The 24,650-nt window shown below is 43.9% G+C and overlaps 1 protein-coding gene across 3 annotated transcripts in view; it reads right to left on the bottom strand.

The window, feature by feature from the left end:
- LOC146869958 (charged multivesicular body protein 4a-like) overlaps positions 1–24,650 on the bottom strand; it is a 410,915-nt gene that overhangs the window by 211,395 nt on the left and 174,870 nt on the right. Inside the window, exon 6 of one of the 3 annotated variants that reach the window (XM_085624111.1) lies at positions 809–4,611. The exons of the other annotated variants lie outside the window; for them this stretch is intronic. Within the exon in view, the coding sequence (XP_085480237.1) occupies positions 4,568–4,611 (44 nt within the window). The 3' untranslated portion in view covers positions 809–4,567. Of the gene's footprint in view, positions 1–808; positions 4,612–24,650 lie in introns of those variants that run through there. 3 annotated transcript variants of the gene reach the window in all.

A 24,650-nucleotide genomic window follows, 5' to 3' on the forward strand; every position in this document is an offset into this window, starting at 1 on the left:
GAGTAGAGTGGAGTGGCATAGCATGGAGTGTTGCTGTGTGTAGTAAAGTGTTCTGGAGTGTAGTAGAGCGGAGTATCAGAGTGGCATGCATTAGCATAGTGTTGTAAAGTGCAGTGTCATATTGTGGCATAGAGTGGAGTGTCAGAGTGGAGTGCCATAGATTGGAGTGCGTCTGGAGTAGAGTGGAGGGTAGTAGAGTGAAGTGAAGTGTCGTAGAGTGTAGTGGCATAGAGTGTAATAAAGTGGCGTATAGTAGAGTAGATGTCATAGAGTGTCATAGAGTGGAGTGGTGTAGAGTGGAGTGGAATAAAGTGACAGAGTATAGAACAATGAGGTGGCCTAAAGTGTTGTAGAGTGGCATAGAGTGGTGTAGAATGGAGTGTCTTAGAGTGGCATAGAGTATAGTGTCATAGCGTGGATTTCATAGAGTGGCATAGAGTGTCGTATAGTGAGGTGGTGTAGTCTAGAGTGAAGTACATTGCTAGAGTGGAGTGACAGCTGAGTGCTGGGCCACCCTACACATCAAGAAAGACCTCCTGTACCGGTGTCATGTGAATGGGGTGCAGTGCTCCCATGACAAGGGTAATAATCTCTGGCTGTCATTGAAACAATCAGTATTCATCAATGGGGATACCCATTAAAGTGCAGAACCTGGGGACAATTACATGAAACGAATAGTGGTTCTGCCATAACACACTTATCCAAAGCTAAATTACTTCAAAGTTTAATCCCCTCTACGTTTGGGATACCAATGAATGCTATACATCTCAATCTAAACACATTCTACAAGTCAAATGGCACAAACTAATTGTGTTATTCTGTAATTTATTCAATATTTAGGCAGAAAGAATCTTGTATCAAAGAATGAAACGCAGGTCATATACACATGGTTAACAAGTGCAACGGTGAGACAAGGTGAAATAAAGTGCGTAATTTACATAAATCGCAACAATTCATTGGGCACAGAAAGGACTATATACATAAACGACAATAACATTCAGGTACAGAGTAAAAAAACATATGTAGTTATTCTCATGATGACCTAGAATTAATCATAATCAATTTGAAGTGGTCAAAATGGAATTCCGTGCTTCTAATTATACGTCAATGTTTTGACCCCTGTGTATTCGTGCCACATGTAAGCATCAAACGCGGGTCTTCTTCAGGACTAAAACTAAATAACCTATGTATAGCCTGCATAGAAGGGAAGAGATGAGTATTGTTTAGACCTCATGTATTTCGAATAATCATGTTAGGATTAGTGGTAATGTGTGATGTACTAAATTTGAACAATAAAAAGAAATGCATTAAACACAACATCAGCAAAGATGAGAGGATGAGCTTAGAAACACTAAGACAAAACGAAGAAGTAGTGATCAAGCTAGCGGACAAGGGTGGCTCTATTGTCAGCCAAAATAGAGAGAACTATGTCAATGAAATACAGACTCAGCTACAAGTAGCTGAAAACTACAGAATACCTGGTGACCTAACCAAGGAGGTCACGAGACTCATACACCAACTAACCACAAAGGGATTAGAGGAAGGATTCTTAAGCGAACTAGACTTCGAATACCTCAATCAGAAAGAACCACCATCTACACACTTCCCAAAGTACATAAAGATAAGGATAAGAGGAAGGATTCTTAAGCGAACTAGAGTTCGAATACCTCAATCAGAAAGAACCACCATCTACACATTTTAGTGGGTAGTAATTCCACAAGAAAAAAATCACTCAAGGCTTTGGCTGCAGCAGCCAAGCTACGTCCCCGATTGTTTTTCATGCAGGGTCAGTACTAAATGCTCACCCATCAGAGCTTGTCTTAACATCCCTCTACTCTCCACACCCTCCTCGTTCCAACCTCACCCCATACAGAAGCCCCTGCATTTATGTACCTCTTACTCAGAGCAGGTGGTAAATGTATGCAATAAACCCTCCAGAAATAGGATTTCCATGTGGGTTTACAATGGTACATTTGGTTCCACATGGTATTTCCCAGTCCAAGGATTCCAACTAATAATTGTGCATTACTGGAGTGGTGTTACATGTGGATTTAACACCCCACCATTACTGTGTAACCAGTGCTTCCTTTGTAAAAGAATAAGTGCTGGTGCCCAGAGCTCTGCTCATGAACCTGCGAATGTAGCAATTAAATGTCTTTGCACAATTACAAAGGCTGCGTCCTCTAAAATCTACCTCATGTCTCTTTAATCCAATACTAGAAACTCTCTTGTCATGGTTTATTTGTCTTTCTCTTTCTCCGTCTTTCTGCTTTGTTTGTTTTTCCCCCTCTTGCTATAAATTAATGTCTGATGTGGAAAAATAAGTGCCAAAAATGAGTATCAGTGACTCCCACTGGCAACCATCAGCTCAAATTAAGCACTGTGTGCAACTCATAATCAGGCCCTAAAATGAGATTATCACTACCAACCTCCTTTTCTGCATCACAGACACCAATGCTTGGAAAAATAAGGTCTTTCCATATGATCTGCCCCCCACCCCTCATGCTGATGGACAGAAGCTTATACCTTCCTCTAACTCTCATAATTCAACAACCACCATCAACATCTATTGCAATGGCATGATAATGGTTTAATATTAATATATTTAACAACATCAAAGCACTCTCAAGTGACCTTTCCATAACCAGGCTCTCAAGCCCACCTGCTCACAAATATGTGATGAATTATCCTACCACCCTGCTACTATTCCTCTACTTCATGTTCCTCCTTCTATTTACTTCCCTAATGACTAAGTATCATCACCTTTCCCATCTAATGCCTTACTGTGTGTTTTTATTGATGCTCTATGGAGCAGTTAAGACTAACTGTGACCGCCATTAACATATCTGTCTTTCAGTTCAGTTACTCCTCCACCCCAGATATGGGCAACTTCTTCCATTGTAAATACAAAATCCGGATGACAAACAAAGACAAGGGAAGATGTGGCTGCATAGCATAGATCCATTGTGACTGTCTAGGAGCACCTATTCCACCATATGATTCATGTGCTTATCTGCCCCTCCCATGTTGTTTCCATTCCCCTTGTTGCTTCCACACCTCTGTGATGCTCTGTCTTGTCATGTGCTTCACCGTGCTTCTGTGCTTGCTCCATGCTGGTTTGTCTGCACTTGTGCGCTTCTGTCCCTCCAGTGTTGTTTCTGTCCCCAGTGTTGCATTCGCATGACCAGCATCCCCCGTTTTGCTTCCCAGTCCACGCTCATCCCTGTTTTGATTTGGCGCTCTTCCCTGGCATCTTTCTTTTTAGTTACTGATCTTTCTTGGATCGCTATACCATAACTAATTTTAAAATCCTGCACCATTTTGTAGTCAGGCATGTGTGATGCACGTGACTACAAAATGATGCACAGGTGCACGTCAAGAGGTTGTTTAAAAAAAAACTTTAGTCATGCTGCACAGCATCAAGGATGATGTGCAGCATGGATGAAATCCAACAGGTCCCAAAAGAGGGACCAATTAGATTTGCCAGTGCTTGTTTTTTATTTACAGCTGATTAATGCTTCTTTGCAATGAAATAGGTAATAACACACACAAACAGCACTAATATCCACTATGCACATGATATTAGTAATTGTTCATAAATTAGCAGAAACAACCTAGTAAAACCTGATTGTAGTTTTCAGTGGTAATGGAGAAATAAGCGACATTTTTACTTATCAATTCTAGTGCTAAAACGGGAACAATATGTGTATGAGGTCACTTTAGTACTATTGCATCGGACAAAATGTCCCAGAAAGAGGTTTCATTAATCTTTATTTATCCTTTTCTCACCATTTGATGTATCCTGTTGAATGACATACTTTAAATAGAATAAGCACTTTTAAAATTATTTCTTAGTTTGTACTTCAGTTTTTTCCTCTGGACACTTGTGGCCTATATTCCGGAAACTATATTATGTTTAATTAGTTACGTTTTTTTGGAATTTTTTTTTACAAATGACAATTACAATTAATAACATTGAAACTTGTAAAGCACGTTTATGGGTTGGTTTGTAGGTTGGTATGTACATATGTGAACACCTCGTCAGGTGGGTGGCTTAGAAACCTTTGTGCTGCTAATCCAGGGCTCTCTTCGCTCCTGTCCTGAGAACGCTGCAGGTTGTTCTTTCAAAACTTTGCAGACAGCTTTTTGCAGGGCGTTTCTTTGTACTGTGCTCAAAATGCAGTTTCCCTCTTTGTTTTAATGGTGACGAGGGCACAGAAGTAATGTGACTAGCCCTCAATGCATTTTCATTACATTTTGTTTGTTAGAAGTAAATCCAAAGGCCCATTTTTCTTTGTTTTTAGAGGGGAAAATACTATGTTGTCTCTTTAATTGTAACGTAATGCTGATGCACAACTGTGTTTCAGTCCCAGGATGCGACACCTGCATTCTAGATGAGAAAATCATCGTTCAACCAAAGTTCGTTCATTTTAGACACATTTTATTCGAATCTTTTGGCTTATGAAATTGATCATTTCGATTTTCAAGTGCATGTATTATGTATGCTCAGAGGCCTTAATTACAGCATGTCGAAAGAATCCAATATAGCCAATAGTCATGATGAGATTTAACCCAATGCATTTCGGGCTTTCCGCCCTTCGTCAGGGGTAACTGTAAAACATGGAAAGGACCACATATCAGAAAAGCCTCAAGAAGGCCCGATTCAAGTAGTTTTAAACCATTAACAATAACACAAACCGGTTCAGTCAAGGAAACACTATGATGAATGTCATGTCAGAATAAATAACGTCCCATCTGTTCATAAAGCAAATACTACCCCCCTTGATAAAAGAAAAACTCACAATAAACTCATGTTGTGACTTGATTATAAATCAAAGTGCAATACACAAAAAACGTGCAAAATGCCGCTCTCGGCGCCGAGAGCGGCATTTTGCACGTTTTGTTACATTTTTCGGTGCCAAGGGACAGGGCACTCTCCAGGATTGCACCCTAAAAAGGATTAAACTGAATAGAACATTGAACAAAAGGAGTACGGGTTGCTATTTAACTTAGTCTCTTTAATTGTGCAATATAGATTTAGGAGCAGAGAAAAAAATGTTTATGTATTTATCTTGTATTGTATGCGCCTCTTAAAAACCTACTTTGTTTGATATGCAGAGAGAGGCATGAAGACTTTGCCCTCTCTATAGCATTCCAGCCCCTGATGTGCACATCGCAGGCGTCTTTTGCATTAAACTTCCCATACTACCAAGTCTAAGGTACTTTAAAAAACAGAACACCGTTTCATTGCGGAAGAGGGACATGCTAGTATGACTGTCAAAATAATGAAATACCAGTTCACCTTGTGAGTCATAGAAGCATTTTAAAAGCTTTGAAAACGTGTAAGGTATTTTATGAGACCTCTGTAAGCGTCTGCATAATGGGACAGCAGTGCAGGATTGATGCACTCAATTGAAAGGAACCAAGCATATCGGAATAAGTACAGGGGCGCAAAACCCATTGGGTTGAAAGGGCTCCAGCCCCTGTCAGCTGCCGTAAGAGGGGCCAACTGGACTACAACAGACGGACCAAAGGTCACTCATCTTGCTTGAAGACGGAGAGCCATTTATAATTTTACTGGCCTCCGGTTAGTTTTTTTTTTTGGTTCATTGCTTCACATGCTTTCACTTTCTTAATAATAAACAGCCATGTGGGTGACATAATGTGTTCTGGCGTCTTGGTTTAAAATAGAAGAGACCACAAATTTAGAACAAACAGCAGATTTAACCATCCAGGGTCTGACCTGTGTTTCGTCGCTTGCATGCGCCCATTAAAACAAAAGCAGAAAAAGGAAGTTACTAATACATGACATAGCAAAGCGAGCTATGATATTCTGGAAAGAGGTTTGCTTTCCAAAGACAAAGAACAGTGCCTGTCACATTAGAAAAAAAAGCTTAATAGTAGTCTGTGTGTGTTATTTAGTTATGCAAGGAGAAGGAGAATCATAACTTGCAGCACTATTTTGACTTGAACTGTACAAAATATATTTTACATTGTGGCATTGGGTTGTATATGATAGTCATAGTATGATGTTACATATAGGTTAGGAGTGCCCACAATCGCATTTTTGCTTCAAAATGTAAGTAATGTGTGCATATAGGTGTCAAGTTTGCAAATAGATGGCCTGTATCCCGAGTAAAAATTGGACGTGAGGCCACGAGAAACCAGTAGGAGGTTGGTTTGAAGAAAAATGTACCTCTACTGTGGTTTTGCTCTCCCTGTAAGACATTTTATGCTCAGACTAGTGTCCCGTGGGCACAAATTAAAAACAAATTTGCCCTCATGAAATGCCAAGAAATTTTGCAACATTTGCTAAAACACAACATTTGTGAATTTCATAAGAGTTGGTCTATGTAACACAAAGTGTGTCAAGTTCTAATATGGGTATATGGTCCACTAGTGACTTTTGCAGAAATCTGTGTCTACCCTATATGGCACAATTATTAATTTCAGCAGGGGATTCACAGCCTATCATGTTTCTTCAATTTATTAAACATGCATCAATGAACGGATGGCAGAAATCTACTAAAGCAAGTGCTACATAAAGCACAAATCACCATAATTGTGCAATAAAAAAACATGTGTCTTTGAAAGTTGAAATTGTAACAGGAACAAAGTACGAGACATAACAACCATTGGCAAAGCGAATAGGTCTGGCGTTGGACACCAGACTTTTGACTTTGTAAATGCTTGTTTTGTCTTGTCACTTTTTTGTGAAACATTTTGTTGGGGTAGGTGCTGGAGAATCATAAATATATATATTAACAAAATTGGTTAACAGCTAATCTTTTTGCGTCTCAATACAACACATCACCATAGCAATTACTAGCACTGAATGGAACAACCTTGATAGAGCACAATGCCGATGCACACAGTGAAGTTAGGCAATGGCTTAAGTGGGCTGACCCATTGTTCATGCTCTATGCCATGGGTACTCACAAACATTTTCCTGGGGGCCACAAAGTTTGGTCTTTGGTGTGACTGAGGGCGGCACTGATGTCAGCAGGGGGTGTATTGGAATCAAAGCATGTATATTTAGTGGCTAAACTCAACTGCGTAATGTGAAACCAGTGGCTTCTCCACGTGACCAAATTGTGTGACCTTAGGCAAATGTTTAATTCAATTTACCTCATTTTCTTCATTGTCACATATAAGAGGAAGTCAAAATACACAACTTCAGGATGCATACTGTTCAAAACCATTTCCTATGCTTGGATGTAATCACTAATGGCATTGTTGTCCAGATGGGAGGGGGGACGGATGAATATTTCTAAATTCATGTTTGAAAACCATCACTTTAAGAAAAAAACTTCTGAATGCACTGCTATAATTTAATTTACTAAAGTGAAATGGTTCTACAGGTCAATGAAATAAAAGTTTTTTAAATTATTTTTACATTTTTTATATTAAAGCTTTATTGTAAATGATACAGCTCAATGAGATAAAGATATGCATTCAATAATAGTCATAGATACTGGTGTTGTATGTAAGGTACATTTCTGTTTAAGGAACTAAAATAAACTCCCTCCCCACCTTGCATGCCATTGTAAGTCCGAATAACCATGCTCTGGACTGCATTGCCCACATTTACATTAAAAAGCAAATACAGTGCATACAAAGAATAACAGTTGGAGACCGGAGTACCTTCAGGGATCTCGGAACTCAGTGGGGTTAGGCAGGGACTGAGAAGCCTATTACTGCAGGGGCCTTTGTTGCTGCCTATAGAGGTGAAGTGCCGCTGATGTCTATATCTCGCTGCTAAGCGGAGGTGAAAATGGTAGTGTCCCGCTCCCATCCCGCGGGGTGGGGGGACCTCCGGGGCCTCGACCCCATCTTGCACCCCTGGGATAGTAGTGGAATCGTCTGCCGTCGAGAGGAGGTAGGATGTGAGGGGGCCCCATATATCTCGTGGTCTGGAGGTAAGTGGGAGCAGTTCAGCATAGTTAAGTGAGTGTTCCTGCCATGTTGTAAGATCATGTATCCATTCTTTAAATTTAGGGGCCCTGCCACTACCCCACCTGCACGCCAACCTACGTTTAGCGATCAGGAGGCCTAGGGCTAAGAACTTTTTATACACAGTGTCTATATTATGCGTGTAACCTAGGAGAGCAATGTCTGGTGAGGCTTGTAGAGGCATATCTATCATTTTTGACATACCCGCAAACACTTGTAGCCAGTACTGTTGGATGGTCGGGCATAGCCAGACTAGATGGAGAAAATCTGCTCCCTCGCCCCTACATCTGGCACATCTATCATCCTCTCTAAGCTTGTATTTGTGGAGCTTGGCCGGGGTGTAGTAGAGCCTGTGCAGGAATTCATAATGAATGAGTGTCAACCAGAAGTTGGCTGCTATAGCCTCTGTTTGCTTGCAGCAGAATTCCTACTGTTCGTCTGTTATGCGGTTCTCTAGGTCGGTGTCCCACTCATGACGGGCCTTCAAAGCCTGGGGGGTAGGTGTGATTTGTGCGTGACGGTAAATGAGTGAGGTGACATGCCGAGGGGGTACTGACCATAGCAGGGCGTGCAACGGGGGCAGTGTGAGCAGCTCTAGGGAGAATGCAGGCATGGTAGCTTTAACACTCTGCCTAAGTCTTACGTACATGAAAATATCCATTGTCGTGGGTGTGTCTGCGCCAAAGAACTGTTCCCTAGACCGGAATGTGCCACCTGTGTACATATCTCTCAACGTAATAAAGTGTAATTTCTCCAACAAAGAGCGACATAGTCTTTCATATGTGACTTGAAGAGAAGGGTGGTACACTAGGGGCACATTAGGAGAGTATAGCATAGGCACTTCGAGCCTGGCGGCGATTTTCTTCCAGGCTGCAATGGTGCAGGCCACTGTGGTGGGATCGCGCTCTCATTCCCCGCAGGGGGTGTACAGGAAACCCGAAAGAGGAGTGGGGGCCATATATCCCTCTTCCACCGCTAAGTGAGGCATAAAGAGTGGTGGGTGTAACCAGTATATGGCGAAGTGGGCTTGGGCACAGTAATAATAAAGTTCAAAGTTAGGGACTTCATATCCCCCTCGTGAGAAGGGCAAAACCAGTGTATCGAAGCTAAGTCGGGCGTGTTTGCCGCCCCAAACTAGATGTATGGTTTGTGTTCTGAGCGCACTAAAGAAATGCTTGCCAGGATGGTATGGTATGTTAGTAAAAAGATAGAGAAACTTTGGCAATAGTACCATTTTTACTAAGGAGATCCTCCCAGCCATGGAGAGGGTCAGCGATAACCATCTCGTGATCGACTCAGTGGCTCTGTCTAGTGCAACTCCATAATTCGCTCGTATTAATTCTTCTCTATTTCTGGTAACTCTGATAACCAAGTATTTAATTTTCTCGGTCTGCCACGTAAGGAGGTAGTCTAGGGGGTACGTATTTGTTGAGGCAGTGAGTGGGAAAACTGCGGACTTGGACCAGTTGACGTTGATACCTGAAATGGCTCCAAATTTCGTGACCTCCCGCAGTACAGGGTTTAGGTTTTCCTGTGGGTTCTTAATATAGAGAGTTACATCATCCATGTAAAGCGAGATTATGAGCTGCCTGGATGGGAAGATCAGAGCTCTTTGCTTGTGGTGCTGCCTAATTTTCGCTGCAAGAGGCTCTATGGCCAAGGCAAAAAGGATGGGGGAGCGTGCGCCATTAAGGAGGACCGTGGCTGTGGGCTGTTGATACAGCAGTTCTACCCACCCGAGAAACGCCGGGGTCATTCCTATGTAGCGCAAGGTACCCAGGAGATAGTCCCACTCGACGGAATCGAACGCCTTAGTGGCGTCAAGGAAAACAGCTACTGCGGAACTGTCGGGATCAATGTCTTGTAGAACTGTAAAGAGGTCCGGAGGTTATGGGACGTCGCTCTGTTGGGGACAAATCCGGACTGGTCCAGTAAGACCAGCCTTTCCATTAACAAAGCCAGTCTGTTGGAGAGGACTTTCGCTAAAATGTTGGTGTCGCAATTTATGAGGGAAAGGGGTCAGTAGGGGGCTTGTCGGGTTTTAGGAGAGACGTGATCAGGGCCTCTCGCATGGTAGGAGGGAGACGGCCTTCCTCCAGGGCTTCATAGTAGACTGTCTTGTATGGGGGCTAGTTGTACTTGGAAGGTCTTCTTGTAAAATTCAATGGGGAGTCCGTCCGAACCCGGCGCAAGCCCTGATTTCATTTGCAAAATTGCTGTGGTGATTTCGTCTAGTCCTAGTTCGGCACTGAGGAACTCTCGCTGGGTATCACCTAGCCACGCGAGGACTGTGTCCTCAAAGTATGAAGGGAGGTCAAGTGGCGTTCCCCTATGTGTTGTGTAGACAGATTTATAATATGTCATGAAGGTGTGGAGTTGCCCTGAAGTATGTCGATGGACTTCACCCTCAGAGTCGTGGATTTCCGTGACATGAGTGGAAAATCTAGGCTGTCTGACCAGATTCGCTAGGACTTTCCCTGGGCGATTGCCCTCCCCGTATGTGCGGGCTACATGGTATTTGCCACAGAATTTACATTTGCGCTCGGCATTGGTAGTATAGTCCTTGAGCTTATCTCTTAATTGAGATCGGATTGTGTCCCCCCCCGGTCCCGTCACTTATTTGGCATTCCAATGTTTTAATGTCTTTTGCCAACCGGTTAAGCTCATTACGAACATCTTTTAGAATGCCCCCACCCGTAGCAATGCAAGAGCCTCGGACTGTCACTTTGAAGGCCTCCCACACTGTGGTAAGGCTCGATACAGAGTCAACATTGCGCTCAAAGTAGTCTTGAATTTCCAGTTCGAGTTCAGTCCGGAAAACTTTGTCTAAGAGGTGTAGTGGGTTGAGTTGCCATCTGATGTAGGGGGATGGGTCTACAGCAGGGGTCTTCAAACTGTGGGGCGCGACCCCCAGGGGGGCCGTAGAGCGATGCAAAGGGGGGTCGCGCCTTCCCAGTCACACTTCTGCCCCAGCCCAAAGGCTTCAGCCCCCCCTTCTTCCCCGTCCTGTGTTTCAGCCCGGGTGCTGCAGTGCAACTCGAGCTGCTGGGGGCTGGGCAGTGTCTGGAGTCTTTTCTCCGGCGCAGAGTTTTTCACAGGTCTTTAAAGACCATTTGCATATTTACATGCCTTTGTAAACTGGTTACAGAGGCTTATTTTTTTTCTGCTTTCTACAAGGAGGCGCCATTAATTGCCTAAATCCACATGAGCCGTACCCATCTTCACCTCTGATTTTTTGTATTCTTGACTTACCCTGACGTTTCGTACTCTACATCCTTCTATCATATTCTCTGGTTACGTTTTCTTCACCGATACTTATTTGATCCTTGATTCATTTGCAGTTTTTCAAATGTTTCCTCTACTAATACTTCCCTCTCCTCTCTTTCATTGTCAGCCACCGATTGCAATTCCACGGACACCCCATAATTTCACTTCCCCTCTCAAGACCCAGGGATAGAGACAATGCATTTCCTGTGCCCCACGATATTAACCACCGACTTGAGTGACAGAGGACTTTGGTCTAAGAGACCAAACCAGCTGCAACTAATGCAGAACATGCAGTAGCAGCCACACAGCGCAGAGCATGGCAGACACGACGCAGAAATAACAACCCCTCCATCTAAAGCACATTTAAAACAACGCAGCATAAACTTCAATGTCTTTATTTTCAAAACATCTAATGGGCAGAAATTAGGATGGAGACGAGCGGTTTGCTTTGAACCAGACAACCAAATCCAATCAGAGGCAAAAGCACGACTAAATGAACCGTTTTTCAAAATGTGTTGAATTTATTGGCGTCAGAAGAGAAGAGTCACATCTGTGAGCCCTCTGCCTTGCGACAAAGCTTCAGCAGAGCCCACGTTTGACACTAATTTCAAACTCCTTTAACCACTTAGATGTGCTGGAGGGCATTTAGGGGCACTCAGTGCTGCATGAGTAAAAATAAATAAATAAAAATAAGCGCAGAAGCCACATTTGTTAATGGAAGCCAGCCGCCATCGTTGCCGAATGCCGGAATTGCTTGATACAAAGACTGCCTAATGTTCGTTCCTCCTCATGCCTCTTTCTTCCACCCCTTCCCCCCTCCACTTGCTCTCTCTCCTTGTTGCTCCTTTTCATTCCTGCGTTCTCCTCAGCACTGTTATCCTATCTGTCTCTTCCTACTCTCCTCTCTTTACTGCCTTTCTCCCTCTTGATCTCGGTCGAAGTCAAATGATAATAAAAAATAAGTCCTAACCCCACAAAAATGAGTGACGCTTCCCACCACCTGCAACTTCCAGCAAACTGTGGCATCTCAACAAAGGAGCCATGATAGAAGTAGTGTGTAGAGATAAACAAAAAGACCTACATTCTCATCGAATGCAAAATGTAGAACATGATCAAAGTAGAAAAAAACTTTATCAAACTTGATCAAAAATTCTCTAGCTGGTTTTCATGAACGGCTTAATGTACTGCTGAGGAGTGGGGGGGCACTGGTAAATGCAAGGGCTTGAGCAATCCTGGAGGATCATAGGTATGTCTCTGTTCAAAACGGTCAATATTCCATTTTAATATAGATTTGGAAAGTTTGCAGATAAACTTATCTTATTTTATTACTAGAAAAATTGAACCAATGTTCTCTTGCATTGGCAAAACCTCACAACATCATTGTACTGAAGTTACGATGCACCTCAACGTTTTCAGTTTTAACTAGTATCTTTTTAGATGAGGTGGTAGGTGTGGGATAATTGGTGTTTACCGACAAGCACCTTCAAGAGTAAAATTTTCTTTGGTCCTTTGTGATGAAACCTTTGTGAAAAAGCGGATTATTAGTTGAAGTGGATGGTAGTCCAGTTTTGTGCAGGAAGGAGCACCTTCCAGCACAAAAACAATCAATTGAGGTGATTTCTTCTTCCAATGCATGCTGTAGAATGCAGCACACATTGGAAGAGGAAAGAAACCAGGAGAAATGAAAACATTTGCACCTCGCAATGCCACCCCTAGGGTGGTGTAGCATTCTGACGCATTTCCAGATTTACGATTGCTCGTAAATCTGGAAATGCATCAGAGGACATGGGTGTTGCATGGGAACACCCACAGGAACACCGGGGCGATATTTATAAGCAAAGGTAAAGCCACACAAGGTGGCTTTACGTGTGCTTGTAAATATCACTCAGCAGGTTGTGTCCGCCTGTGCGACACACTACGCGATGCAACGGTGGTGCAAGGAGCTTGTAAATCTGCCCCCATGGGGTTTACTGTAAACTATCAAAGAGTACCCCTCTCTACCTAAATGAAATATGGCAGAGCCTTTATTCCCTTGTGCAGAGCTTTCTGGGCCCCCCACTGCTCAATATGCAACTCACTCAAACAAGCCCATCAGTAATCATACATTCATTCATCCCAGTCTGAACTTGCATCCGCGCGTAAATTCATACGCCACCTCACTCACCCTGCAGTCACTCCTCTTGCCCTACTCTCACACTGTTGCATCGCGCACTCAGATGGGTACTCTTGTCACCCACACAGTGCAGCGGGTTAATGTGCCTGCTACATTGAACATGTACCATGCAGATCACAGAAATGAGTGTGAGTAAACTACGAGTAGCGCTATAAAAAAATGAAATGTTTGTCAGAAAGGTGCTATAGAGAGATGAGGTGCATTGTTGGTGAGTGGCAGTGAAGGAATTCATGGAGAAGGAGGAAACGGGGGTGGGGCATCAAAAAACACTGCTGCACGGTGTGCGACCAGTGTTAGGACCAGCCCTATCTGGGAGTGTTAGCACCCCCCTCCGAAGTTCTGGTCTAGTGACTCCCCTGCTTCTGCCTATTATTATTTACATTTGTAGTACGCTACTGTTACCAAAAGGTGTCCTGGGGGTAATAGCCATCTGCTGCCTGAAGGCAAATGAGAAACACACAGAAGGGGAAGGAGAACCAGCCAAATGGGGTAACCTACAGAGCATAGAGAAAGGTTTTTATATCTTCCTAAAGAATAATAGATTCTTGGTGGAGCGAAGCAAAGGAGGGTGCACGTTCCATAACTGCGCGGCCTGCATCAAAACAGCGAGACAGACAACTCATGCCTTCTTGAATTAGGGAACAATAAGCAGAGTGGCACATGCTTAGAGGAGCATACGGGTCTGACCCGTATGCTTGGCGAGGAGAGATGAGAGGATGAGAGAGGACAGCAAGGGAGTGAGAGAATTTGATTGAAGAGGTCAGGGATGAGGAGAAATGTGAATTGCCGAAGAGAAGTGTGGACACGCAAGAAGTGAGTGTGAGCCAAAGGTAGGGGCTTCTGTTCGAACAAAGGGGAGATGTGAAAGATGAATGGGGGGACTGGAGAGGTGTAAGATACAAATAGACAAAAATTTGAATGGAGAGAAGAGGTGAATGAGAAGTGCTGAGGGGCACAGGAGGTGACAGGGCCAGAGAGGCCATGAGATAAATGCGAGAGACTGTTCGAGAGGGCAGTGAAAAGACAGAATGGCAAGAGGTGATTAAAGGTGAAGTGAGAGGTTGAATGGGGAGAGTTCAGAAGTTGTAAAAAGGGGTGAACGAAAATGGCCTGCAAAGTGAGAGAGGGATCCGGGGGTAGGAGAGGAGAGAGGGATGGAAGGGAGGGGTCGAGAGGAAAGCTGCATGGGTAAACTGCTTAACCGCCAGGGTTTTAAGGGACCCCTGCTTCTCCCGGCGAGGGCCAGGTGAGCTTCTAATGTGGCAGCACGTATTCCTGGAGAGTGGAAGGCCCTTCACAAAGGTTGACTAGAAATGTTTCTGATGATAATTGCTGTATTTTGGTTATAAACGGGTACTGATTGGGTGAAATCTTTCCTTAGTATTACTGTGTGTAAAAAATGTCAAAATAATGAAGCAATGCTATCCCAAAATACGCGGCATCACATAACCTCATTTACATTTTCATCCCACGCAATTTAGTCAAACCTGTCGCGTAATTTGGTCCTCACCTGCCTCATAATTCCAGTAGCCCTGCCTACAGGTTTAGAATTTCAAAATGTTGACAGGGGGGTCTCCGCATCCAAACGTTTGAAGACCTCTGGTCTACAGGGAGTTTCAATACCATTGCCACTGGGGAGTGATCGGTGAATGTCTTGGCCATATGAGTGACTGTATCTATCCAGCCTGTCATACCGATGGAAACAAACCAATAGTCCAGGCGAGACCAGGAGGAGTGGACTGCTGAGTAATGTTTACCTTCCTTGACTGTTGAGTGCATGTGTCGCCACGCATCGAGAAGACAGTTCTCTGCTACAATGTCTGCCAGTTGTCTTTGCATGACTGAGTAATACAGTGCGGTGGGGTTGGATCTGTCCATTGCTGGGAGTATGGCTGTATTGAAGTCTCCACCCCAGAGGAGATAGGTAAAGTCTACGGAAAGTATTTTGCCCCAGAGGGAGTTGAGAAATGTAGGGTCGTCCACATTGGGCCCATAGCAGTTAACAATGGTGATATCGCGGGAGGCCAAGCGTCCCCACATCAGACAGTAACGGCCCTGAGGGTTCGTGGAAGTACCACTTAATGTAAAAGTAGTAGTACGTTTAATAAGGATCGCGACCCCCTGTGAGTAGGTGGAATAGGACGGCAAACAGCAGTGGGATGCCCATCTAGCAGCAAAATTGGGAGTTGTGGACGGGTCGTAATGGGTCTCCTGAAGGAGAGCGATCTGGACATGGTGCTTCTCCAGGTATCCTAAAATGTGTCGCTTTTTACGCGGGGGTATTTAAGCCCTGGATATTCCAGGTCATACAATGTATGTTAGATTGCATATTGGTGATGTCAAGTATAGAATCTAATAATGGGTCCGAAGTGTGAGTACGGTCCTGAGCACTGTGAAGTACGGACTAGTATACTTGCGGCATAAAGAACAGCAAGGCGAACTACCCTCCCCCCGCCCACCCACTCAGACTTCCCCAACTTGTCGGGCATTTGTTCCCACCTTATTGCAACAATAAAAAACAAAATTAAAACAAAGTGTTACGGTAGTAAAGGGGTACTCCTGTGTGGGTGCAGGTAGGGACCCGGGACGTGCCTGTGCCCTCCCATGATCTCACCCGTCCACCGCCATGCCCTAGCCGGGCCAGCTCCTGTAATGAGGGGATGGCAGGGGCTGGGCGATACAGTTCAGTCCAGTCCATTTTTATTAGAAAAGGATATATCGATGGCTGGAATCAGTAAAGAGCACAGTTTCCGGCACCTGAGGCTGAGTGCAGAGCACTGCCATTTGGGAAAACTGGATCAGTCTTGTGTCCACAATGGGGACATGGATCCGGAGTGGTGTCTGTTGGAGGTCGCGGCTGGAGAGGACGCTCTGCATGTTTTGAGGTAATCTTCGGCCTGCTGCGGGTTCAGGAACACTTGTTGCTTCCCCGAATGTGTGATACGGAGTCGTGCTGGGTAAAGCATTGCGTATGGTATGTTCAGGGTTAGGAATTTCTTTTTGACGTTAGTGAATTTGCGTCTTACATCCTTCACATTTTGTGTAAAATCCGGGTAGAATGACAGGGTGGTATTTTCATATTCCACCTTCTTTTTCTCCCTTGCGAGGCGAAGTACTGTGTCCCTGTCCCAGTAGCTGAGGAATCTGACTATTACTGGTCGCGGAGGTGCCCCTGGAAGGGGGCGGTCACCCAAGGACCTGTGGGCTCTTTCCACCACGAGGTGCCTGGAGAAAGCGTTGGTCCCAAATAAGTTGGTGAGCAATGTCTCTATAAAGTCCACCATACGCCCAGTGTTGGCGGATTCGGCAGGCCCATAATGCGAACATTGTTCCTCCTCAAGCGTGCCTCGAAGTCTTCGTTGTTTCCCGCTATGACTTTGAGCAACCTGTCCATCTGCGAAATTTGTTTCTTTCCACTTGTGGCGCCATCTTCTAGTTCGGAGATTCTGTTTTCCGCTTCCTCAAGGCGATGGTCATGCTGCTCAAGCTTGTGCACTACAGAGTCCATACGCATGTTCATGGCATACATTTTTGCGTCAATGGACTTGAGGCCGTTTTTCATCGTCATCAGCAGTGTTTTCACGCTCTTAGCATTCTGATGGTTCGGTTGTGAAGTGTTCCTCAGTTTGTGACCGGGGAGTTTTGCGTGCGTCGAAGGGAATTTTCGTTTGCTTCCCTTCAGTTCTACCCATCATGTAGGCAAGGGTGAGGGGCAGTGTCTCAGGCTGGAGCCTCTGGAGGTAAGTGGTCCAGCAGGTGAGGAACCACAAGGCCTCAGCGCGGCAATTGCAAGCAGGAGATCAGCCCCAGTGCCACATGTAACGGCGTGGATGGGTGGTCGTGGAGGCTCCGCGCCTATGAAAGTGCTGATGTGGGGAAGATTCTGGGTCCACCACAAATCGTGTCTCCCCTGGTAGCAGCTGGTGTAGTGGCCCTCCCGTATCCAGAGCGCTGCTAGGGCAATGCCTGTGCGGGGCCGGTACGAATAGTGGCCCCCCGTGGTACCTCGCAGCGGCTTGAAACTGGGCCCTAAGTCGGATGTCCAGGCCATTATGAATGCGCAGAGTGCCCACGGCCCAGTGGGTCTGTGCAATTAAATCTGTGAGGCCCTCCCTCTGTGGAATCTCCCCTGCGGGGGAGCCGGGGTGTTGCACGCCAGTTTTAAATTCTGTCCTGATGGGAGGAGGGGGCTACAAGTGCTGGGGGAGGGAGGGGGCCAGAGGGGGGTGGGGGGAGGCGGGAGCGCGATATGCGTGGTTCGCCTGGCGGGCCAGGTCAGGTAGGCAGTTCGGGCACTTCCACCTGTAAACCCCCTCCGACTCCTCACCTCTTTGCGGGGGTCACATACGCTGTGGATCGGGCCTCCATGCGAGAATCTCTTCCCGCGATGGAGATGCGGCAGCAGGTACTGGATCACTGCTGGGCGTAGGCACCCCAGCTCGTGGTTAGGCTGCTGCGTGGTAGGGGGCTAGTAAATCGCCGGCAGGCCACTCGGATCCGGCAAATCCGTCACCAGCCGGGGTATATTCAGCAGCTCCTCGTAGCTCAGCGGGGAACTGCGAGCGGGCACGGTGCGCGCATCAAAGGAGGTTAAAGATGAGAGCGTCGCGGCCTGCATGTTGTTACGGAGCCGCGGGCTCCAGTGAGGAAGAATACCAGGCTAGCGCTTCAGACGTTGTAGCAGGCAGCGCCGGCCAAAATCTCACCCAGCAGTTCACAGCTTCCTGGCGGGATAGAGGGTCGAGAAGAGGCTGCAACGGAACCCCAAGCGAGAAGGTTTGCAATTCAGCCGATATGGTCAGGGGATGGATGACTCAAGATGGTGTTATAGCATATTAAAGCGCCCAGCCGGCGACAGCACCACTGGTGTACGTCCATCTTGGTTGCGCGCCACCTAGCACCCCCCAATGAAATACACTTTTTGAATTTTGAAAAGACTATTGTATTTTTACAGGTTTGCTGTTAAAAATCAAGGTGTTCCTAAAGTTAAGGGCCTAGTTATTTAATTTCCCTATCTGCTATTAAACTTTAAATAAGTGCTTGTTGCATATTTTATAAAAAGTTCATGTTCGTGCTGAGTCGAGTAAACAGCAGCTCAGTGCTGATGCTTCCCATGGGGCCACATGTAAAGGTCAGGAGGGCTGCATGTGGCCGCCGGGCCGTACTTTGAGTATCACTGCTCTATGCTATAGTGAGCGAAAGAAATTAGAATTAAATAACAGACCAATAGTTGAAGAGAGATGTCTGAAAGCCCCTACAAGTAAGTATTTTATGTATACATTTTAGTAAAATCAAAAGGTGTTGGCTAACGCTGGACCTAAAAAAAAAAAGGAAAATGTTTCATAAGAATTGAAATATATCAGATAAAGCGCATTAAAAAAATTTACATGGTAAAGTCATTCTTTTCTGGTGTACTGCTGAACATTGAAAATTAGGGTTTAGAAGAGCACAGCTATAAGGTATATTCAAATGATTAGCCTAGAAAATGGAGGTGATTAAAAGAAAAGCGGTACAGGGGAGAAAGAAAAAACAGAAAGAGAGATAGAGGAGGGTGACAGAAGAAAGAGTTAAATATACATAAAAATGATGTAAAGAGGTAGAGAAAGATGGAAAAGGAGTGGGGAAAGTGATGGGATGTGAAGAAATATGGCGAGGGAGAGAAAGAAATATGAGAAGGATTCATACAGAAAAGAGCACACAAGGAGAGATAACAGAATATGTTGGAGAGAGGAGAGAACAAGGGTAAGAACAGAAAGGCAAGAAACAAAATTGTAAGTGAAAGAAAGGGGGGCTACAGGAACAATGAGATAGAAATATGGAGGACATATATAAAGTGTAAAAGGGGGGAAAAAGGAGAGAGAAAAAGTCAGAGAAGGAAGGTGCACAGAAAATAAATAAATATTGAGCTACAGTTAAGAATGTTGGGTAGAAAGAGAAGAATGGTGAATACAGCAGCCTAGAGGTTTAGGGGATTTATAAAGTGCATGGCTGCCCAAGGGCTTCCTAGCACTGCAGAGAGGAGGCAAGGAGGTATGGAGGAACCCTCATGGGAAGAGCCAGGTCTTGAGTTGTTTCCTGAAACTACATTCGTCCATTGAAAGTCTTAATTCAGTGGTCATTGAGAAAAAGATCTTCCTCCCCACCTAGATCTCTTAATCATTAGTGTGTTCATGAGGAAGTCAGATGAGGACCTGAGGGATCTGTTTGGGACATATGGGGAGACAAAGGACTTTAACAGGGCTGGACCCATGCCATGTATAACTTAATTGGCTAGGGAAAGGGCTTTAAATCTGACCCTGTAATGAATAGGTAGCCAGTGGAGCTTTTTCAGCGAGGATCTCTCCGACTCCTGCTTAGGTATCTTTAGGGGCATCCTGGCTGCAGCATTTTGGACATCTTGTAGCCTGTTTACTATGTATTTGGTGCCCCTAGATACAGGGAGTTACTGTAGTCCAATCTTGAGACCACTAATGCCTGGATCACTGTTCTCTGGGCCTGTTCTGGGATGAGGTCTAAAATCTTATGGATCATACGTAGAATACTGCAGTAGGTAGCGGAGAGTTTTTTTGCTTGTGTTTCCATAGAAAGATTATGGCCCAACCACATCCCCAAATTCTTAATGGAGGGCTTAGGAGCGGGGGGTTTTCAGGCCAGATGATCCAGTTCCAAGGCCCTGTGCAGATTCCCAGGAACATCAGCTCCGTTTTCTCGCTGTTTAGCTTTAGGCTACAGTTGGCCATCCAACTTGCTATCTTTTCCATGCATGGAACTAGCTGTAGATGATTGGAGTTAGTAGCATCAGACACTGAGACTATTAATGTTGTGTCATCAGTATAGGACCCAATTGACAGTCCGAACTCCTGCACAATTTGTGCTAGAATAAACCAACCCCTTCAATCAATTGCCTTGACCGCCCTTGAAATTCTAGGGTGAGTCGATAATACAATTCCTAGATTTAATTACTTTCGAACAATGGGAACTTGAACACTCATTATTATAATACTCCTTCCCATAGGCGGCCTCTCCTCCTCCACAGTCCTGATGAAGACCCGCTTGTGACACTCCACCAAGCGCCCATAGGGTTGAAACGTCGACGATCTATTTTGGCACAGATTGCAGGACATAGTCGCTAACAACTATACAATTTGTTTAACGTAATTGTCACTGCTTCTTGAATTTGGCCCTCCAAAACAAACCGCATCCCCCCACTACCACCTCACTGCACTGTGTATCTATATCACCACTGAGCACTACTATCTCACCATTGTGTATCACTGTATGAATTTTGAAGTGCAAAAATTCTGCAATGTATTTTTGTTGTATGTAATTTGGTTCGCATAACGAATGCTATCAATTCTGATACATAAATTAATGAAAAACCCTTGTTCCTTCCCCCATTTGCTTAAGAAATGTTCTGGCTTTCAGAAATGTATCATATGTTATGCTGAAGTAACTACGGCTAACCGCAATACGCATTGTTTCTACCCAAGGGAACCATTGTTCTTTATATATCACGTGTTCAGGACGGAAACCGATCTGAGTCTGATGCAAGATGTTATTCTCCTCAAGAAATTGTGAAATTATACTGTTGACATGTTTCTCCACTACTTTACCCAGAATGTGTAGCAGTGAGATGGGGCGGAAATTTCCAAGTACCGTGGGATCAAGATGAGGCTTCTTGAGCAGGGGCTTTACGATAGCGTGTTTCCACTTCTTGGGAACTCTCACGGTGCTCAGAGATAGCGAGACAAGGTCAGCCATCGTGAAGATGAAGGGATACCCGCCCTGCAGTAAAATGTTAGTGGGGGCAGGATCCAGGGGTGAACCCGATTTGATGTTCTTCAGGAGGACACCTGTCTGTTCTATGCTTAGGACCGGAAAGGTGTCCAGTACTGGGGCTGTTGATGGTCCAGGTTGGTCTTGGCTGGAGTGCTAGCCTGTCCTGCCAGAAGTGTCCTGCTCCACTTCAGAGCCACCCATGGGACTCATGTGCAATGATTTATATATGTTTTCCACTTTGTAAAAGGGAGAAGCAGTAGTAAAAACAGAAGCTAAAGAAAGGGGAGGGCGAAAATGAAGGAAAACAGTGATTCATAAACAGTTTTAGCAAGACAGACTTGATAGAGAAGGCAAGCAATAGTGAGAGAAAGGAGGCACGAAGAAGAAACGAGACTCAGAACAGAGACAAAAGAGTAAAGAGAATTAAGAGGGGAGAGTGCTGGAGAAAGAGAAAAAATAGAGAATGTCAATGAGATATAGTCTGTCCAGCTGGTGAGAATGGGACAGCCTTTTTGCCAAGAGGAACTCGCTACATATCTGGATCTATAATGGGTCAATAATGATCGCATGCAAAAAGTAAGCATCTTAAACCTATATCAGTTTTATACTAGAGAAGTATGCCAAAAGTACTGTGACATCAAGCATTTTGTACCAACTATAAAGCAATTTTCTTGAGGTAGATCCTCTACTCGCTTCTGGGTATTCTTTAAAATCTTACTCTATGATTGTTAGATTAGTATTGTTGGCCATATGTGCTTTAAAGGGACAATCTTGTAATCTAATTTAGGTAATTTCTTTGGGTGGAAAACATTACCTCACTTGTAAATTGTAGATTTTATGATTCTGATTGTTACTTGTAAACCTTACACCACAACAAATTGGCACATTAGACACTTTCTCTGATCTCATCACATAGAACAAGACACCAAAGCATAAGAGTTGGCACTTCAGCAGCACGTTCACCCATCAACACTCATTAGAATCATTCTCAAAAAGACATATATATAATATTATAGAGAGGAGTAGCACATTGTGGAATAGCGTAGAGTGGAGTGTTGTAGAATGAAATGTCAAAGTGGAGTTGAGTGGCATAGAGTGGAGTGGCATCGAGTGGAGTGGGGTAGACTGGAGTGTCAGAGAGTTGAGTGGCGTAGAGTCAAGTGGTGTAGAGTGCAAAAGCGTAGTGTGAAGTGGTGTAAAGTGGAGTGGTCTATAGTGGAGTGACGTACAGTAGAGTGCCATACAGTGGAGTAGTGTAGAGTGGAGTCTCCTATAGTGGCATGGTGTACAGTGAAGTGGAATACAGTATAGAGGCATAAAAAAGAGAGGTAATGCAGAAATACCAAGGTCCAGGGATCCCAATTCTGGAGAAAATTGCTCAATTTTTATGTAACTTATTCCTTGTGGAGGATGACTCAAGACACTGGACCTCTATGGTCTCAAAAAAGTACATGCATTCAGTTGTGAGTCAATTCACTCCTTCTCAATTAGGTTAAAAGTCAAGAAAATCAATATAGATTGATAAGTCCAAATTATTATTTTATTTGTTCAAACGAAAGACTTCTGTTTCAGATAATCCAATCATTCAGGATTATTTTTTTCAAATAAGGGGAACAGGCACATTTAAAGCAGAAGTAAACAGCCGACACGTGTTTCACCCTTAAGGCTCAGTATCGGGCCAGGGCTTTCTCAAGGCTGAAAGAAGATATTTGTGAAACAGTATTAGATGGATTAGGATCTTAAAGATATCCAATATCACCCGGTGGTGTGTAAATATAGCAACCGTGATATATAGAAACAAAATAGTGAGAAAGTGCTCAAGGAAGCGTGAGGGGGAAGAAAGACAAGGAGAAACATTCCCATTATTCACGTAAGGGAAAGGATAATATTTTCTCAGGTGTAGCAGTAATGAAGGCACTGGGTGATAGTATTATTTTAACATGCAAGGACATTGTCAAATTCAAGGAATAGGCAACCTTAGTGACAATATAGCATTTGTAGATATGTTTATAAGGTCAGGTGCTGTTAGTACATGTTTGCAGGCTTTGAAGGGGGATTAGATATGTCATTCTCACAATTGAGGTGATTTAGTCATGCTTCAGGAGGGCAGGTATAACAAGATGTAACATATATGTTGGGTCAGATATATACCTTAATGTTCAAGGATGCAGCATGGTACATTAGCTTCACATTTCACTATTCAGGGTCACTGCACAATACATTGGGTCAGACCTCTGCGCCGGAAAAATTAGACAAAAGAAGAGAAAGAAAAAGAAAAAGAAAAAAAAGAGGAGAAAAAAGGAAAAAAGACGAGAAAAAAAGAGGAGAAAGTAGGGGAGAGAAGAAAAAAGGAGAAATAAGTATGGATGCCTGTGAAATTATTCAGGTTATGTACTTATAATACATTGTACTATAAATGGTATTGAGTGCTTAAAAAGGCTATAATTTAGCCCTTGGCATACTTTGAGTTCATTCTCTAGAGAACTTATTATATACTTCCTGGTCTCATAGGGCAAGGCATTTCAGAGCTCTACAGAAAATATGATACATTAGTTAATTTAATTTTAATTTTTATTTTTATTGAAAGGCAGCTCTCCTAAATTCTATTATATATATATAAATTGAATAAGAATGATATCTTTGGACCGCAAGATATCTATCTGGTTCTGCATACCATGTCTACGGACCGTCTCTAGTAGAGCATATCGGACCCCTGAAAACACGTGTCCATGGTAGAGCTATAGACACATGAAATACGGTTAAAATTCCTTTTGCACCAGATTCTGATATATATTGGATTCAACAAACATAAATAGATATTTTATCAATAATCTAAAAGTATAAATTGAATTCTTGATGTGCTCTGCATACAAATGAGGGGGGATTGCAATACAAAAATAACACATTCTAAGATGGCGCTCCACATGACGAGCCGAACCTTCCCTGAATGTCGTAGACACGTGACCGGCCTCGTTAGCCTTTTTAAAGATGGCCGCGGACCACAACGCGGATATACTTCGGTGGGAAGAATAAGCGCCTGGAATTATCCAGAGATTCTGACTTTCTGACTCTGAAGTAAGTGACCGTAAGGCTGGCTGTCTCTCGAACCTTGATAATGGTCTTTTTGATTCGTAACGAGACGGACCTGTTTTTATGATATATGGTCTCGTATTGATAATGATTTAAACAGTCTGGAATCCTCCCGGTATGTTGACCTTCATGATTGCTGACTCGAAAAGAGAAGGACCCGCTTTACGATATAGGGTATCGTATAAATAACGGTTTAGAAAAAACGAGAACTTGGAGCATAATTTCTTCCAATCAGCTACTTTTCTTCTTACCCGCAATAATGTATCATATTTTCTGTAGAGCTCTGAAATGCCTTGCCCTATGAGACCAGAAAGTATATAATAAGTTCTCTAGAGAATGAACTCAAAGTATGCCAAGGGCTAAATTATAGCCTTTTTAAGCACTCAAT

The sequence above is a fragment of the Triturus cristatus genome, chromosome 1_1, assembly GCF_964204655.1.
Source record: "Triturus cristatus chromosome 1_1, aTriCri1.1, whole genome shotgun sequence".
In the NCBI taxonomy this organism is placed as follows: Eukaryota; Metazoa; Chordata; class Amphibia; order Caudata; family Salamandridae; genus Triturus; species Triturus cristatus.